This window comes from Pocillopora verrucosa, chromosome 3, assembly GCF_036669915.1.
Source record: "Pocillopora verrucosa isolate sample1 chromosome 3, ASM3666991v2, whole genome shotgun sequence".
NCBI lineage: Eukaryota > Metazoa > Cnidaria > Anthozoa > Scleractinia > Pocilloporidae > Pocillopora > Pocillopora verrucosa.
In genome coordinates this window covers 8,188,085-8,202,359 of record NC_089314.1, presented here as the reverse complement: position 1 = coordinate 8,202,359, position 14,275 = coordinate 8,188,085, and the positions used below count along the sequence as shown (strand labels likewise).

The 14,275-nt window shown below is 37.1% G+C and overlaps 1 protein-coding gene across 3 annotated transcripts in view; it reads left to right on the top strand.

The window, feature by feature from the left end:
* Nucleotides 1-14,275, top strand: part of LOC131782843 (uncharacterized) — a 35,038-nt gene that overhangs the window by 3,672 nt on the left and 17,091 nt on the right. The window contains exons 10-41 of one of the 3 annotated variants that reach the window (XM_059099574.2): nucleotides 156-236; nucleotides 331-384; nucleotides 725-796; nucleotides 1,059-1,136; nucleotides 1,330-1,407; nucleotides 1,494-1,565; nucleotides 1,704-1,769; nucleotides 2,168-2,239; nucleotides 2,439-2,510; nucleotides 2,876-3,019; nucleotides 3,700-3,771; nucleotides 4,727-4,834; nucleotides 5,323-5,397; nucleotides 5,916-5,999; nucleotides 6,138-6,209; nucleotides 6,728-6,796; nucleotides 6,903-6,980; nucleotides 7,740-7,811; nucleotides 7,964-8,032; nucleotides 8,311-8,382; nucleotides 8,632-8,703; nucleotides 8,892-8,963; nucleotides 9,154-9,219; nucleotides 9,629-9,700; nucleotides 9,853-10,031; nucleotides 10,759-10,892; nucleotides 11,374-11,626; nucleotides 12,072-12,138; nucleotides 12,486-12,809; nucleotides 13,271-13,446; nucleotides 13,792-13,889; nucleotides 14,015-14,185. In XM_059099574.2, the coding sequence (XP_058955557.2) occupies nucleotides 156-236; nucleotides 331-384; nucleotides 725-796; nucleotides 1,059-1,136; nucleotides 1,330-1,407; nucleotides 1,494-1,565; nucleotides 1,704-1,769; nucleotides 2,168-2,239; nucleotides 2,439-2,510; nucleotides 2,876-3,019; nucleotides 3,700-3,771; nucleotides 4,727-4,834; nucleotides 5,323-5,397; nucleotides 5,916-5,999; nucleotides 6,138-6,209; nucleotides 6,728-6,796; nucleotides 6,903-6,980; nucleotides 7,740-7,811; nucleotides 7,964-8,032; nucleotides 8,311-8,382; nucleotides 8,632-8,703; nucleotides 8,892-8,963; nucleotides 9,154-9,219; nucleotides 9,629-9,700; nucleotides 9,853-10,031; nucleotides 10,759-10,892; nucleotides 11,374-11,626; nucleotides 12,072-12,138; nucleotides 12,486-12,809; nucleotides 13,271-13,446; nucleotides 13,792-13,889; nucleotides 14,015-14,185 (3,244 nt within the window). Of the gene's footprint in view, nucleotides 1-155; nucleotides 237-330; nucleotides 385-724; nucleotides 797-1,058; nucleotides 1,137-1,329; nucleotides 1,408-1,493; nucleotides 1,566-1,703; nucleotides 1,770-2,167; nucleotides 2,240-2,438; nucleotides 2,511-2,875; nucleotides 3,020-3,699; nucleotides 3,772-4,726; nucleotides 4,835-5,322; nucleotides 5,398-5,915; nucleotides 6,000-6,137; nucleotides 6,210-6,727; nucleotides 6,797-6,902; nucleotides 6,981-7,739; nucleotides 7,812-7,963; nucleotides 8,033-8,310; nucleotides 8,383-8,631; nucleotides 8,704-8,891; nucleotides 8,964-9,153; nucleotides 9,220-9,628; nucleotides 9,701-9,852; nucleotides 10,032-10,758; nucleotides 10,893-11,373; nucleotides 11,627-12,071; nucleotides 12,139-12,485; nucleotides 12,810-13,270; nucleotides 13,447-13,791; nucleotides 13,890-14,014; nucleotides 14,186-14,275 lie in introns of those variants that run through there. The other 2 variants (XM_066164330.1, XM_066164329.1) reach the window with 2 other exon arrangements.

Genomic DNA, 14,275 nt, shown 5'->3' with positions numbered 1-14,275 from the left:
CTTTTGCAGTGGCCAATTTACGTTATCAGCTCAGTTGATAAAACCAAATTAGTTTGTTATATTTCGTTGCACATTTTAATTGGCGAAAGGCCTTTTTCCAGAGCCTGTCAGTTCTGTAGCTCGACTAGGTTTCACCTAACTAACCATATTCTTAGGCATATGGAAAACAACGAAATCGAGGCGCTACCAAGTTACGATAAAGACGACTTCCCGCCTGACTTGGAAAATCTACATGCGTAAGTAGTATATCATAACCTCTTTTAAAATGTAACTTTTTGAGCTTTAGACTCGACACTTGCTCTATCAGTGATGTTTTCAATTGCTTTCTAGTGTTCTCAAAGCGAAACACAAACCATTCGAGAACACACCGAACTTGGAAAAACTGTAAGTATGCTTCTTTGAGACTTGCGCACCTTCGTGTGTAGATTTCAGCGAAAAAAACTGCCCGGACGTATCGATGTCGAGTGGTTATTTGGCATTCATTAATCTAAGGGAATCCTGGCGAATGCAACGGAAGTAAACACACGATGAACAAGCCTCAGTTCAAAATTTGCTGTATCGATTTAACAAGTTACTGGTATTAAAAACCAATAAACAAACAACTAAGGAAATAGCGATGTCTGCATCTTTTTCACTTTAATTGTTGTCTTCGTTGTTGTCGTTGAGCTGCGATTTTTTCGTTATGTTTAAATTGTTTAGACGCTGAAATAACTGCCTCTTCCAGGTTTCTTCATTCAAATCGCATTCTTCGCATTGCAGAAGATGACTTGTGGATGTTAAGCAAACTGAATGAACTGTGAGTTAATGATGTGAGATAAAGTTCAAACTAGTACAAATCCGCCAAATAATATTTTCCGAATATTTTCAGTGTTGACGTGATGGGACGTACCCATTAGGATCTTCCAGTAACTTCAATCTTATCATTCTTTGCATATGTAGTGCGAATTCTGGTTCATCGATGAAATTTTGAAACAATGATGATTATGAGTATGTTAATTAGATTTTGATTTACTCTATTTCCTTTATCTAATTACCAATTTTTTTCAATTTTTATTTAGTTTCTTGAGCGCTAATAAACTGGTGAATTCGATTGTACATCCGAATGCTTTTAGGAATCTCACAAGATTAACAGTTTTGTAAGTGATTTGTGACTTTAATCAAATAACTCTGTAAAAAGTAGTAAGAACATTTAGAAAAAAAATTGCAGGAGAATATCAGGCTAAATTTTAAGTATTTAGTGTGAAACTGATACGAAACTCACCCTTCATTCCTTCCATATTTGAGTTTGCTGTACAAAACCTCATGTCATATGCATTTCTCCCTTTTTAGGCATCTTGATTGGAACAAGTTTCATTATGTTCCTTTTGCAATTCAAGGGAAAAGCCGACTTCCATCGATTGATAGCTTGTAAGTTTACAAAATAACGTTTATCACGCGAAATTTTGCCGCATATCATATTATTAACGAAGGGGATATATCCTTCTTTTCATCAGAGATTTAAGGGGAAACAGCTTCACATACATTCTGAAGGGGACGTTTTCCGAGCTGGACACCATCAGATACCTGTAAGTATAGAGAGTTTATTTTTTCTTAGGAAGTGTGTTGTCCGTTTGCCTGGGAACTGAATTCTACGATTTTGATTTATTCCCTTAACTTACCGCTTAAGCCTTACAGTTAAACTTCATTAATTTTTCCATCGACAGGCAAATGCAATACAACAAAATCGTCACCATAGAAAATGGTGCCTTCAATGGGAATATCAAGCAGATGTAAGTGTCTTCTATTACTCTTTTTTATGAAGGTGAAGTTAGAGAGACCTAAAGGATATAAGTGATGAGGCAAAGCTGCTAGGTGATGAATAAACAGTGGAGAACAATCGTAAAACTCGTCGTCCATGTTTCCATCCAGTAACAGGGAGGCTTTGACTGGAAACGTTTTTGGGAGCCACAGATCAGTATTTCCACGCTGTATTGTCCATAAGTGGTATGGACAAAATTTTGCACCATTCAAGGTTGATATTACGCATTGACATGTCCCAAAACTAAGAAGATTAGATCATGAACCAGATATTAATTAAATTGTAGATGTAGGACTATATGATGGTATTCTTATCCCATGCATTTAATAACTAGTGTTTCTTTACGTGTTTGAATTGCTTCCATTTTAGACATATGGAGGGAAATCGCTTTAACTTTAAACATGAGAATCAGTTCACAAACCTGACCAAACTGACTCAGTTGTAAGTGTCATGTAATCTTAGTACAAAAAATATTTAACTAAATCAAAACAAAGCTTGACTGCTTAGAAATACAAGACATAAGGACGATAAAAGTTTTAAGATGTGCTAAGGTAGATTTAGTATATTTAGAATAATTGAACCGTGAATCAATACATTCCTAACGTTTTTTCCAACATATAATTATTATTTTTTGTTCCAGGGGGTTGAGGAAGAATCAAATCAATGCTATCCCAGACACAGCCTTTCATGGACTTACGAGTTTAACTTGGCTGTAAGTATAACAAGTTACTTTAAACATGCGACTGTAAGTTCACCACTCCTGAACTTGACCCTATGACCCTTGACCCTTCTTTATTTTTGTTGTCTTTTTTTTTTGTGCGCGTTGTATAATTTGTGTTATTTGGTGTTTTATCTTTTACCTTGTTGGTTTACAACATCGCATGGGCGATTGCATTAAAAGAATGTCGAATCACATAAGGTATAATACACCTAACAGAAGGGCACTCTATCGCAATTTGGGAATTGGTTCTTACAGTAATCGAAATATTCCGTCTGTTTGCACAAAGTGCCACGTAGCGATGTTTCGACATAAGATGGTTTACAAAGCGTACTTGTTCAATGCATTTCTCTTTTCAGTGACCTTGGTGAAAACCAAATCGGGCGTATCCTGAAGATTTCCTTCCGGGACCTTGTCAATGTAGCCACTTTGGATTTGGATCAAAACGAAATAGCACTCATTGAAGACGGAACTTTTGCAGGAGTAAAAGGGTTCAGTCGCCTGTAGGTGGATTGCCCAGAGCAATATAATTGTGTGTCGTAAAAAAATCGGAATGTATTGCCTTTGCTTCACCACGCTCTGTGACTGGTTCACAAAGTTCGCGCCAGTCTCTCAACCAATCAAATGCAAAATTGAAACTAATTGAGGTTTAGTCTCGCAGGCAGTTGGTTGGTTTCTAGATCGAGCTCCTATTGGCTCCTAATTACATAATCATTTCTTTTGATTGGTCTTATTTGTTATCTCTAAATATCATTCAACTGAGAAATAATCGATTTTTAAGGCAGACAAAAACTAGAGATATGTGAGAATAAACCAAAAAGGTAATAATGATGGTTAAGGATGGCGGGGATTAGGATAGATATCGGTTTATAGAATTGAAAAACATCTCTCAGTCTTCACCTAAGTGCATTACATTTTACTGCTCATCGTATCGACCCACCTTGAAATAGGCAGTATGTGGCTCGATGTTTACATGAATGTTTTTCTTTCACTGGTCGTGCCTTAATCAACTGCAGAGGGGCTAATGCTCGAAACCTCAATTTTTTAAGCGCTTTACAGAGGCCTACTTACATCATCAAATCAATTGATAAAATCTTCGTAAAGGGAAGCTACTGTCAAACTTAGCAAAACCGAAAAAAATATGAGGACAGGTGACTGGAACATCACTCTCCTTCTTTCACAGAAAACTCCAAGATAACCAGCTCACTTCTCTGCCAAATGGTGGCGACTTTCATAACAAACAGATGAATAACATGTAAGTAACATTATTTTTTCGCTCATTAACAAAATGCTCTACGCATATCTTGTGATCACGTCCTTGCTGATCAAATGATACCAGTTCGACGTTTTCTTCTTCAGTAAATAGATTCTTCACACACTTTTACACTTTTATTTTTTATTTCTCACATATTAAAAGATAGCAAGATAGATAGCAAATGCTAATCGAGGCGGGTCAAATTTTTTTTTATTATTTTTAACTGACTAAATTTAATAACACTGGAAATAAAACGGAAATGAAGAAATATAACATAAAAGGACAAAAAGATACACAAAAAAAGGAAAATGGCAGATATTCATTGTAAAGGAGGAAAAGTCCTAGCGTTTCTAAGTGTACGAAAATTATTGTAGAACTGGTTCGATTTGATTTAATTTTGCTGTGTTTGACTTTTAGCATTATCTCATCAGGTTCCATATAAGAATCTTTAGTTTCTAGAATATTGAGAAGAGCTCTTTTTGTTTCTTTTTTTGAAGGATTTCTTTGCCAAATTTTTGTATTCATTAGGCATCTGATTCCAGACTTTGACACCAACACGTGAAAAGGCTTTTTTTTTGTATTTTAAGCCTAGAGTACTTAACGCTAAAGAGTTGTGACGTTGATGAGCGAGTATTATATGTATGGATGTTTGAAGTTCTCGTAAAAAGTTTCGTGATGTTAGAAGGTGCACTATTGTTATGAACATCGAGCATTAATTTACATACAGCTTCATTATATAAAAAGGTAATAGGAAGAATTTTCGCATTTACAAATAAGGGGATTGCATGTTCTTTTCTATCAACAAAGTAGATTAGACGTAATACTCGCTTTTGGAGCACAAAAATTCTAAAATGGTTAATAAGTGAATGTTACGATTTAAATATGCTCGTTCTTCAATGGGCAAGACTGAGAGTGTATTCGTGTGTATTTCATCCTAATTGTTCAATTTCTTCAGAAACTTCTCAAAGAATAGAATAACATCGATCGCAAACGGAACCTTTGTAAACATCAGATGCATCAGCGGTGGCTGCGGTAATAGCAGAAGCAGTAGTGGGACCATATGGTAAGTGATAGAGATAGTTGACTCAATAACGTAGATAAAGCCAAGACATGTTACGTTTCTGCAACTCATCCAAGCCAATTTCTCCAAACTACTTTGCAATTGTATTCTAACTCGCCCGGCCTTTTTCTTATTTTTTCTGAGATTCATTTTCTCATTAAGTAATATGTTCATAAATCATTTTTTCTTGGAAAAATCGGTGGTCTCATAAAAGAAAAGTACGTGATAGGAAAAATGGACGCATACCTCTGGATTGATCATGCAACTTACTAACTGTAACAACTGAATGCATGTGCTAGTCATTAATGAGACACACAATATGCTAGCTGGATTTTCCATTTCTACCTATCTGCACAGCCACGTTATGATCCGTTTTCCGTTCAATAGAGCCGCAAATAACAAAAATGTAACAACTCAAAACAAAAACCAAGAAATGAACTTTTAAAAGTTTGGTATTCTAACTAAAATTGTGAAACTTACCAATCCCTTAGGAAATTCCGAGAAAACGAAATAGTGTCAATTGACAGCGGTGCATTTCAATCATTTGCTGGTAGTGCTTGTACTCTGTAAGTATAGAAGTACTTTGATATTATGCTAAGTCGACCCAGTATTTCTAGGGCTCAAGCTCATTACATGTACCAGGCTTAATAAATGTCATTGTGCCATCATTATACGACGCTATCCATTGAACTATCTACCGACTCAATCCTCAGCCAGATCGCTCGGGGTTTCTTGCTTTTTCTTCCCTTAGAATAAATAGCTCAGTTATTTCAAGGCGACAGGCAACTGCCTTTAGTCTTTGCTATTCAGTTGCAATTTGAAATACTAGGATTAAAACAATCATTCGACACAGTCGACACGGTGGTAAAATCTATGGAAATTTCTCATAATCTAAAGGTCAATCCAGCATCCCCAGCCAATCTCATGACCTCTCCTTATACTCTTCGTTTTCCCAAGAATAATGGAAACTGACTAACCTATAGGCTTATTTAACGCAGCCAGAGCGAAAGGTTACAGCGTTTTAGAATGGCCTTTATTCTCGCCACCATTGGTTTCTCATTTTATCTTTTCCTTCCTCGCATAGAGAATTTGGAGGGGCAAGCAAGAAATACAATTTGCTGAAAAGTGTCGATTCTGGAGCGTTTTATAATGTGCAGGCATGCTATATGTAAGTATTGCAAAAAGATTCTCATTTCTCGCTATTTTGTTGCCTTTTCTGTTTGATGATTGGTTTATTGCAGATATTAGACTTTTTATTTCACACAATTTTTGTTTAAGTCTTTTCTCTCTTTTTTTCCTTTCTTAGAGACCTTAGCAACTTAGAGTTGAAAAAGATTGCTTCTGAATCTTTCAGGGATGTTCGTGTTAGCTTTGATTTGTATGTATCATTAATTGAAACCTAAATGAACGAAATAGACTTCCTTTCATTTGTCAGTAGTGTCAATGGCCAATGATTTGCAAAAGAATCATTGATATTCTGGCAAGGTTGACTGATTTATAAACAATAGTTTCCATTTGGCGCTATATTTGACTGATTATGAAGTCCAATTATTCCCGAGTTAAGACGAAGAGACAATAACTATTAGACAACACTCGCAGCTTTTCCTAACCATTTAGATTAAATAGCGAGATCAGTGGTAGAGTCTTCTGAACATTAGTGCCTGGGTGGTAGAATACGATGATTGCATTAAAACACCAAGTCACGATCCTTGACTAACGAGAACACGAGCATCTCCATAATGACTCGAATATGCCAGTTATGATTAAATTTCGAGACGTAAATATATTTAAATCTAATCCTTCCCTGAAAAAAAAGATAGGACGGCTCATTTAATATGAAATATCGACACAAGCTACTGTCGCTAAGGTATTTACTAATCCTTTTTACCTCCATAGAGAAATGAATGACAACGAGATACGAACTGTTGAAGAAAACGCCTTTCTAAGATTTAACGTCAGACACTTGTAAGAATCATATTGTGGATCAACTGTGTAGCAAAATTAACTAATTTATTCAGCAACTGTAATTTTTGCTTACAATGAACTTGGTATATGTTTTTCTTTACGATAGGATGCTTCAAAACAATGCTATCCAAGCAATCACAGAGAAGATGTTTGGAGACAGTGGTTCCACAATAAGAGCAATACTGTAAGGTCCATCACGGCAGGTGTAGCAAGGTTCATTGGTAGAATCACCCTGACCAAAATTCGCATAAATAAGTTTCTCTCAAAAGGACTCCCCTTTTTTGCGAAATTTCTGCCCTTAAATAGCGGTAAATGGAGAATCTCTGAAATCTAAATGACGTGCTTGGCATAATTTATGTTTGCATAAACGATCATCAAAGCTGTCAATGGCAAAGTCAAATTCTTTTCAGGCTTACAATAAATAAATAAATGGTTTTAAGGGAGTTCTACTAATAAAACTGTTACACAATTCTTCGATATGGCGCGTCTATCCTAATTACACCTCTTAAAGACTCAAGTTTCGACGGTAGAAAGCTAAGCCTTGTATGTTAAAAAGGCCCTATATTCCACTAAGTTAAATCTCTCCGGAACAAGTTTTCGCTCTGAACGTGCTGTCTGGTGATGATAATAAGTTATATAATAAGCTCAGTTATGCACGCATTCTGATTGGTTTTCACTTATGATCTTTTGGAGGACAGACGTATAGATGACGTCATCATTAAAACTTTTTTTCCGTATATTTTAAATTCTTTATTATATAAAACAAATAGATTCCAAGTTGCCGTGCGTCTCTTCAGTGATAGATTACAGATGATGCACGGCAACTTGGAATCTATTTGTTAAATATACTGGACTAGGACACCTGAGAATGCAGGGACACATGCACCCCAAATATTGTTCTTTGCCACTCAGAAGCTCAAGTAACGCTTCGGTTTGTTCTTAGGGATCTCTCTCACAACGAAATCCAAACCCTTCACGAGGATTCACTTAAAGGAGTCAAAGTCAATGGGCAAATGTAAGTGTTCGAGGAAGCCACCCACATTTACTGTTTGCCATAAACTACTTCTATATGTACATACATGTTTCTTTTAACTTAACCAAATAGGATCCGATTCAAACCTCGAACAATGCGTGGATCCTTTTCATCTATTTTGCTTGTTCTTACAGACGGCTCAGAAACAACAAGTTAGTTATGTTTCCAGCAAAGGCTTTGGAGAAACAAGACCCAAGGGTCCTGTGAGTTCGCCCTTTTAAAACCTAATATGATAACTTGTTTGAAAGAAAATGCATTACCTTTGACATCTCTGGAAGAAACTCTGTTCGAATCTGAAAACTTGAAAATTTCGAGGTAGTCGCACAACTTAGTTTGCTGTTTCAGATATTGTATCCCTCTTTCATTTTCACATTTACTGTCATCATTTAGCTCTATCCGTCCATCCATTCTTCTTTCGATTATGTTGTGAACAATAAAATGTTAATTTATTTATTTGTTCCTATGATTCAATCATTCTCAGAGAACTGCGCCATAACCAGATTCCATCCATTCCTGTTGGTTGGTTAGATCCATTTCAAAACCTCCGACATTTGTAAGCATTTAATTCAGTTTGACTTCCCGTTGTGACGACTAATTACTGTTCAAATCAAAGATGGCATGCACTAATTGATTTTCTCTTCTTTATTTGGGTCCATTGCTGTTTAGTTTTTAGTTTTTTTGTCCGAAACCATTTAAGTGGCAAGAACAATGATGAAGTTAAATATCATTACCGTAGTTAAGTCATCTGGTGAAATCATGCGAGCAAAACGTGAGGTAAATTCTTTGTTTGTTGTTTTTTTAGGTTTCTACCGGACAACAATATTGCTTCCGTGGAGGCTAACGTCTTTAGCAAGCTAAAGAACCTCGAGATATTGTAAGTATTTGTCATCTGCAGTTGTCGATGCTTTGGGGAGTCGCCTAAGCCTAACTAGAGCTATCGTATTACAGCTCCATGCCAAAACGCGTGGAGTGGTTTCATTGAAAAAGAGGAAGGTAATTCAGTGAAGAAATATCATAGAGGCATCCAATGGCTGACCTCACGTAATTGTTTTATCATTTAAGAGAACTTCAAGACAATAAAATTAGCGTGATTGAACCAGGAGCATTCAATGGCCTCGACAGTGTGAAAAGATTGTAAGTAATAACATAGCCGCATAAGTGTTACTGTACTGAGTATTACTTTATACGTGTGTCTTGTTCTCACTACCTAGCATTTAATTATCACTACCTGAGCTGGATTAGCCGTAAGTTTTATTTTCCTCATGTTCGTTCATTACGTACAAACATCGTCTACCTCTTACGATGACAATTTTCGTCTTCGCAGGTACTTATATGACAACCAGATTGAATTTTTACCTACATTCCCTGCGATGAAGCTTCTTGATGATTTGTAAGTTATTCTGTATAGATAGCATAAATACCAGAAACGATAATAATAAAAGTGACAAAAAAATAACAGACTGAGCTACACAGCCTAGTCCACGCCCGCAGCTTCCGCTTAGGATGATTCCCCTGACCTTTGCGATACCGGTGCAGAGCTCTACCAACTGAGCTTACAAGCCAACTGGGAGCTGGTCATATTTTGGTTCATAAGAAACCCATCTAGTGATCAATAAATGACGACTAAAACTGTGAAACCATGTGTGTGAACTGCGGATTAATAAATGAGAGGTCATAGGTTCAACTCTGAAAGTAGCCTTCATTACCACAAAGATCACTCTCATTTTAAAGAGCCTTTTGTCACTTATAACGTAAGCTTTGGCTACTGACTATTTATTGCGTATTTCAATTTCCCGCAGATCTCTAAAAAATAATCTTATAGAGAACATCGGGCAGGACTGCTTCTCTAAACTTCCCAATTTACAAACACTGTAAGTAGCAACACGGCTGAAAATGTTGAAGTTACTGTCATGAGTAATGTTACCCTGTGCCCCTCTGTTAGTGGACCAAGGATATCATTTTTCAAATTATTAATCAATACTTTTTACTAATATCGAACGATAATTTATTGATTTCATTTCAGTAATCTTGCAACGAACCCGTTGGCTTGTGACTGTAATGTTTATAACTCTCTTACTCCGGTTATAAACACTCTCACTTCTACAAAAGCTGCTCTCTGCCGATCACCTTCTCAAGTAGCAGGAGCCAAATTCTACCCGAAGGGATCATATGAGAGCTTTTATCGCCAGCGATTTCTCTGCAGTAAGATATCTAAATCATAAAGTCCTTGCTAGCAATTTTTGGGGAATAGAGCGAGAGATCGTTCGCGGAAATGTTTTTTTCTTCTTCTTTGTAAGCATAGAAATGCCTGGTAAGCAATGTAATAGTTATTTTCAAAACTTAAGTGAGAAAGACTCGATGAAATGAACTTCCTTAGTTTTCCGTGGAATATCAAAAAATTTTTCTCTTCGATCATCGGCCCTTGCATAATAGACTATGGCCGATAACGGGCAAACCGAATAGGTTATATTTCACCTCATGTGATTTCATATTACATTTCGCTTTGTCCAATGAACGATAAATATGTTGGCAAAGTTCTGAATCCTTGAGGATCAAGACAGAATTTACCCACCTAGCAAGACGCCATAACCTAGGGGTTGAACTCCAGATTGAAAGGTCTTTAATTGAGCCCTAGCCAAAATTGTTTGAGGTGCTCACAGAACGATATTTCACTCTCGCTATAGATCCCTCCACCTGCGATTAAGGAATTGGTACCAACGAACTGTCAGCACAAACTGTTGAACGCCTTCTAGTGGGAGGATATACAATGGAGAAGTTTCTAATTCATGAGAGTGACATTACTCGCAGTCACGTAGTGCAATGGAAATCGGCTTCAATTTTGTTCGAGACTTATCGACATAGTATCTTATTTGCCCCTGTTCATCGGAGTTCTGTATTTGATTAGTTTCCTCACCGTTTTATCTTATAGATCCCGTTAACGTATCAGCATCAGCCCCTGGTGATTATCAATTGAACGTCACGTGGGACAGGCCGCATGAACTTCACTCGTTTATCAACTTTACAAAGAACACCACAACACTGAGCACGTGGGATGCTGTCAAGGTGATATCATTAATTATAACATATTTCCACTCCTCCATGCGCCTGATATATTTTTTAACCTTTTCTTGATACCCTAAGAGTTTCAAATTTCATGCACTTTTTCTCTTTAAGTAATTGCTATACTTAGTTGGGTTATTTTTGTTAGCGACAAATTAAAGTATTATTTAGAAACCTCTGTTGTATTTTTTTGTATAGACACTAACAATAATCGTGGATTAGTAAAGTGCTTTCAATCCAGACTAGGAATGGATATTTTTGTCCTGGTGTAACAAAATTCAGTGTTGAATTAAAAGTACGAACATCGCATGCCAGCTTGGCTCACAATTCTGATTTGTAGTAACTCGTTGCTTTCAATCAAATGGTTGCGACTTATCTGCCTTATCTTCACATGGCATCCGGACCATCCGTTTATTTTTCTAGCATCGAACTTTATTAACTTGTGAGAGAGTCCTAATTTAATAGTTGTGTTTGGTCGTTTTAGATTCAAAGTGTGAAGTATTCGGTCACTTGTTTAAGTGACGATGCTCCGACTTTGACGGGCACTTCGACGAAAAAGTTTCTCCTGTTTACTCAAGCCGACGGCGTACGAGCTGGGACCGATTACACCTGTCATGTGACTATGACTGTATCTGCTCACAATGGCACTTATTTAGGAGGGGGTCCCTTGGGAGCCTTGTGGACCAGGACGACACCAAAAAGCGAAAAAGTCTCGATAACAACCGTAGAGGGCAAAGGTGGGCTAGTTAGTGACGTTTGGCATACTGGTTTTGTAGCACCTGTACTTCAAGGTTACATTTTCATAACTTAACTTTTAAATGGCTAGGGAACAGATTTAAACAGACTAAGACAAAATATAAAGATTCAGGTAAAGTGTCTTTAAGCAAATCAAAAACCAAACCATGGCTCAATTAAAATTGTAATTTGCCAATACATGAACTGAAGAACTTCATGAAAACTACTCAACTGGAGATTACCCTATGCATATCTTGATCATGATAATATCTTTGGTTTACCCATCTTCCACCGATGGTGATGAATTAAAAGTAACTTTAAAGATGCTGACCAGTATTAACCTCTTCCTTGTACCTTCGACCATGTTCAACACTAATCAATTATGAGAAGATTAACCAACGGCCCGCCACAAGTTTTTCAGGCTTCGTTTCATCTCTACACTTGCAGCTCCGGTGACCAACACGACGGCCAACAAGACTAATTACCTCTTAGATGTTACATTCTATGACTTCAGGTAATGAATAAATCAACATTGTACTTTGGAAATTGGTCTAAGGTTAGCGTATTTGAACCTAGCTTAAATAGAGGGCTCGATTATTAAAAGGGCCCTTTACTTTCTACTCCTCGATGATGAAATTTTGATATATTATGTCTCCCAAACAGAAGTGATATTTTCCCTTACTTTATTAGCGAATAATTTTTTTAGTAAGTCCTTAGTTCAGTTACAAACCTCGCTTGATTCTTTTTATTTAATGTTACCTCATTGCTTTCATTCAGCTATGATATTTTATGTAATTGAGTAACAAAATTAATTCACTGAAATATGCATACACATTTGGAATTTTGTATCTTGTATAACAGAGCTGCTGATGGTGATTTCGTTGGGATCCTTGATAATTACCGTGAGATTTACAACAATCCAAGATATATTGCGAGCCCATATGGCAGCTGGTTAGCCATATCTTTTGATCCAACCAGAGACAGTTTCTCAGACTGGTTTAGATCCGAGTCATTAAGAAACCGACATTACGAGGGAAACTTGGAATTGAAAAAACAGTGGGAGACAGACTCAAATGGCAACTCAGTGTTTAGGTATTTCAACGACAAGTTCTTCCCAGTCGATGGCCGCGGATGGGGTGCTGAAGGTCAGCGGGACTGCCACACCAATGCTCTCAGGAACTATGGGTAGGTGGCGTATTGATGCGTAGTGTCGCCAAATATTTTATCGAGTAGTTCTAAAATTGGCTGAGCCCGCGTGTTTTCAATCACAAGTGTGTTGATTGTTTATTTACATCAGCTATAATATATTTATTCACCATTTTCATTTTGGTATGCAGTCACCTCTCTACCAGGAAGACTCGCCTTCAATATGTAATCGATCTCGCAACCAAGGCACCTTGGTTCGCCACCAAGTAATAAAAGGTTGTTCAACTTACCCGGGTATTTCCTTTGTAAGTCGAGTTAGACTGGCTTGAGTTGACGTGTCATTTTAGAATACTGAACTGATTCCACCCGGGACACTCGCAGTCAAAACTATAATCCAAAGAAATAACAACGACTTGACCTCTGTCGTGTCAGTTCTTTTTTTAGAGAAATAAGTACACTTTACTACTTTTTTAGAACAAAACACTTGACATTTCTCCTAGATTCACAGCTGCGATTCGTTCAACCTTTAACTTCACGGGTCAAGAAAATATGGCTTTTGCTGGTGGTGAAGAGTTGTGGGTTTTCATTCATGGTTATCTGGCATTACAAGTTTTCCACAATCCTCTTAACGGGACAATTCCGTGCGCGACAATCTATCTATCCCCCGCTAAGGAAGGTATATAGAATGCATTAGATCTTTTAACAAATACGTTGACGTCGAAAGGTCATAGGTCAGATCCTACATTTCTCAACTATTGAGGTTATACTTGTGCTTTTATCGCTCATATTGCTTTAAACAGTTTTTCATTTTATATTATCGATATTACATTTGCTGACCTGAAACTAACCATAGCTACTCTAAGGTGGGTCAATATTTAGGATTAAAACAACTTACGTACTATCTTTCTCCTCTAAAGCTCTTCTCTAGTTTTTCAATTCAGAGCGTTTCATTCGCATACTTCGTTAGAACATGCTACACCTTTATCCTAACTTCAATCAAAGCTGTCATTTTGTCTTAAAGGGAAAAGCGAGGTTGTTCGAAAACACGGAGTCATCGTCGGTGACAAGTGTCAAGAGTCAGGATATCTCACACCACAAGCTTTAAATATGACATTAAGAGTAAGTTAGCAGGAACAATCAGCGCGCTTGTCATTTTTATTATACACAATAAAACGATGGACAGCATGTAATATCTTCAATTTAACTTCACTCCCGTGACGTTGTGTTTTTTTCCGCCATTTTAGGTAGGTGAGCCTTACCGTCTGGAAGTGTTCGTGGCTGAACGATTCAAATGTGACTCCGATCTCTTTTTTCAAACCAGCGGAGTTCAGTTCATTCGACGATGGGATATGACTCTTCCTGTTGGTTACATGTCTGATATCAGTGAGAATCTGCATGTTGGTGGTTTGGTTCAGGTATTGTATTGTTACATTCACCCATTTACCAACATAAGAGTAGAATTTGCACTCCATATGATCGATTTGAACCATAGGTAAATAAATCCT